This window comes from Zea mays, chromosome 6 (assembly GCF_902167145.1).
Source record: "Zea mays cultivar B73 chromosome 6, Zm-B73-REFERENCE-NAM-5.0, whole genome shotgun sequence".
In the NCBI taxonomy this organism is placed as follows: domain Eukaryota; kingdom Viridiplantae; phylum Streptophyta; class Magnoliopsida; order Poales; family Poaceae; genus Zea; species Zea mays.
In genome coordinates, this window is record NC_050101.1 from 128,026,922 (window position 1) to 128,030,383 (window position 3,462).

Consider the following 3,462-nt stretch of genomic DNA (forward strand, 5'->3'; position numbering starts at 1 on the left):
TCTGTGGGACCAATTGGGTTGGAAAGTTTATCTCCTTAGCTTTCAACAGTATCTAGAACGTCCAAAACGAAGTCCGTATGTGATCTGGGCATCCATTTTTGTGAGGAACACTCCTAGAGTCCTAACCTGATTCGTGAATAAATTGGACTTCAACTCTCCTTGAGCTTGGGACTCTATGATTGATTGGGCCTTGACCATATAGTTGACGTCCATGTACTCATCATTCTCCCCATCTTAGTTTTGAGTCATACTCGACTGAAAGTCGTTGGTGCCTGCATAAGGTGTTGATGTAGTGCTTGATTGCTTGATGTTGTCCAAACTTGCTCCCCTTCTTGAAGTTGATCCTGTTGTTGTAAAATATACAAAGAAGGACAAGTCGAACTGGACGTGATATGGTTAGCTTTAAAACAACCCTCTAATTTATCATATTGTTTTATGACAAAAGACGATTTCATATTTGAACAAATATATATATACTCGATGTGTCATATATTCTCCTTTCCAATTATATCTTCCAATAACATGATATATATATTTAGATAACCATGGAAAATAAACACTAAAAGAAAGTTTCTCCTCTAAATTATTTAGATTACATAGAACATCAAATTCAATATAACCCAAAGTATTTAAAGAAGTAACAATTTCAACTCATCATGCACACTAGTTATGGGATTGAATATTCTATTTCAACACAACTAATAGGATTGGAAGCAACAATATCAAGTTTGTTCTCAAGTTTTGGCATATAATTAATAGAAGAATCATCACTCAACTCCTTGTTATCAAAAGAATCAATAGTACAATCATCGTGTAACAAAAGTAACTTAGATCTATTTGAAGTCATGGCATGATGGGAAGAAACAAATTGTTCTCTCATAAGCACTTTCATATCAGCTCAAGTGTGTGGTTTGTCATAGTCATGCAATTTGTTCCACCAAACTAATGCATGATTCGTTAAAGTACTAGCCACAATTTTAATTTTTCTCCTATCATATATACGACATCGTGCAAAAATCTTATCCATTGATACTTTCCATTTAGTATACTCATTTCCAATATTTTTATCAAAAGAAGAGAAAAATGGATATATAGAACACGGGAGGACGAATTAGCATTAATGGTGTGGCTCTCATATTATATTACAACCATGCCCTCAATTCCTATACATACGAACTATGAAATCTAGTAGGGGCAACATCGTCGTTTCATTCGCAAGCCTTGACGTGCACATCAGTAAATCCTCTTTTTGTCTCCTTGTCGTGTGTTTCGAACTCCACAATGTGCTTCGTCTACTCACTCGAGGTTGAGCTTCGTTCATTCCATTTTCGACCTTCGTTAAAGAGTTAAATACCTTCGGCATGCATAGAATGATTACCTTTGGAACAAATCTCAAGGAAGTTAAGATTAGGTCATTTTGTTGACCTTCGGCAAAAGACTTTTCCCCCAACAACATCCAAATAATCGTGGTGGTTTTTATGGATGTTAGGTTGTCTCCAACATATTTTCTATCCCACTTCTTATCTCATCCAATATTTTAAAATTCACTCTGTAAACAGTACAAATGACAACGAAAAAACGGTGTTTTACACATTCGTATACATGGTCTGCCGAAAACAGTCTTATTGGAGATACTGTAAGGGTGTTATGTTTCAGTACCCGAGTCTGTGCAGAAGCTAAGAAACAGTCCCTCGGTGGGCCTGGCGTACGTTCTACAATCAGTCTCGGGAATGAGAGGCCATACATGGATTTTGAAGATAGGGAGGCAGCCAATCACAGGCAAGCATCTGGCCACATGTGCACTCACACGACTCAGGGCGAGAGGACAGCAGGGCACAATAACCGTTCCACTTTGGTCCATAGGAGCGCATAGCACAGCACAAGGAGAGGCCGAGAAGCGCTTTAGCCGTAGCCGTAGCGATAAGAGTGAGCTAGCTGGTGCACACCGGCATGGCGGCCACGGCGTACTCCGTGGCGCTCCTCGGCGGCGCGCGCCTCCCCGCCGCTCCGCGCTCCGCCCTCCTCCCTCGGCGCAGCGTCTGCCAGCTTCGCTTCCAAGGTAATAACTAGATTGCTCATCTGACCGACGTCGTTTTAGAGGATTATTCACCCGTGCCCTCGCGGCTTTGCAGATGCACCGAGGCTCTCCCTGCTCCGTGCGAAGGCCGCTTCCGAGGACACATCGGCCTCCGGCGACGAGTTGATCGAGGACCTCAAAGCGAAGGTACGTACCTGCCAGTTGCCGTCCGTCGCCCGTCCACAAATAATGGACGGACATGCCTACTGGCCATATATATCTCAGGCAACAATGCGCATGCCTTGACCTCACCCCGTTCTGTTCTGTGCCTTTGACTTCTGGCTTGCAGTGGGACGCCGTTGAGGACAAGCCCACCGTCCTCTTGTACGGCGGCGGCGCCGTCGTCGCCCTATGGCTGACGTCCGTGGTCGTGGGCGCCATCAACGCCGTGCCGCTGGTATGTAGTGTCCCGTGTCCGTCAGGGAACACCGTACCTGGAGTATATATCATTCCAGTCCAATTCTGCTCTAAATTGCGCTAACCGGCCGTGGTGTTCTTGAGCAGCTCCCCAAGATCCTGGAGCTCGTTGGGCTCGGCTACACCGGCTGGTTCGTGTACCGCTACCTTCTCTTTAAGGTAAATGATAAGCATCCACTACCTGTAATATATACACTACTTTGCAATATATATATATGCTGAGCCCACTGAATGTTCAATTTGGAAATTGGAATGCAATATAATTTTTTTGCAATTGTCTTAATTAATCCTGTTCATACAAAGAAGCTCTCTTACATAAATGTCCTTGGTTCTTGTTTTACTCCGGTTACAGGAAAGCAGGAAAGAGTTGGCCGCCGACATTGAGACCTTGAAGAAAAAAATAGCTGGAACAGAATAAACGCTCATGGAAAGTTTTAGAGCGTCCTTTCTTCTTTGGAAAGAGATCTATTCGATCGGAGAACCAATATGCAACTACTTGAGTACTATTATTGCCCATGTATTGTGTGCTGTATATCTTCTGTATACAAAGGAAGGTTCGTTTGTTATGTACGTAGTAGCATTGTAGTTTAAATGTATCGTATTACCTATCTGCTAAATTCTTCTTTTTGATTTAGCAATTTTATTGTACGTAAACAAAAATAAGGGTAAAACAAATAGAGTGTGTAATCTATACCAATATTAAGAACTTATTCGATAACATAAATAATATACAATTGTAACATGAATAAATTATTCCTTTGATTCCAAATTCGATCTAGGCCACCTTAGTTTTGTTGTAAGTCAAAATCCTTTAATCACTACCGGAATCCGGGTCTTTGCCGAGTGCTTTTTATCGGGCACTCGGCAAAGGTTGCTTTGCCGAGAGCCGCACTCGGCAAAGTCCCGCTCTCGGTAACGAGGTAGTTTACCGAGTGCAGGATACTCGGCACAGGAAAACTCTCGGCAAA

The 3,462-nt window shown here is 42.6% G+C and overlaps 1 protein-coding gene across 1 annotated transcript; it reads left to right on the plus strand.

Moving 5' to 3' along the window:
• The first annotated feature begins 1,775 nt into the window (after positions 1-1,775).
• LOC100282910 (Threonine endopeptidase) lies at positions 1,776-3,102 on the plus strand. Its single transcript, NM_001155816.1, has 5 exons — positions 1,776-2,059; positions 2,133-2,224; positions 2,367-2,474; positions 2,582-2,653; positions 2,847-3,102. The coding sequence occupies exons 1-5, from the start codon at positions 1,951-1,953 to the stop codon at positions 2,910-2,912; spliced, it is 447 nt and encodes a 148-aa protein (NP_001149288.1). The 5' UTR covers positions 1,776-1,950; the 3' UTR covers positions 2,913-3,102.
• The last annotated feature ends 360 nt before the right edge of the window (positions 3,103-3,462 follow it).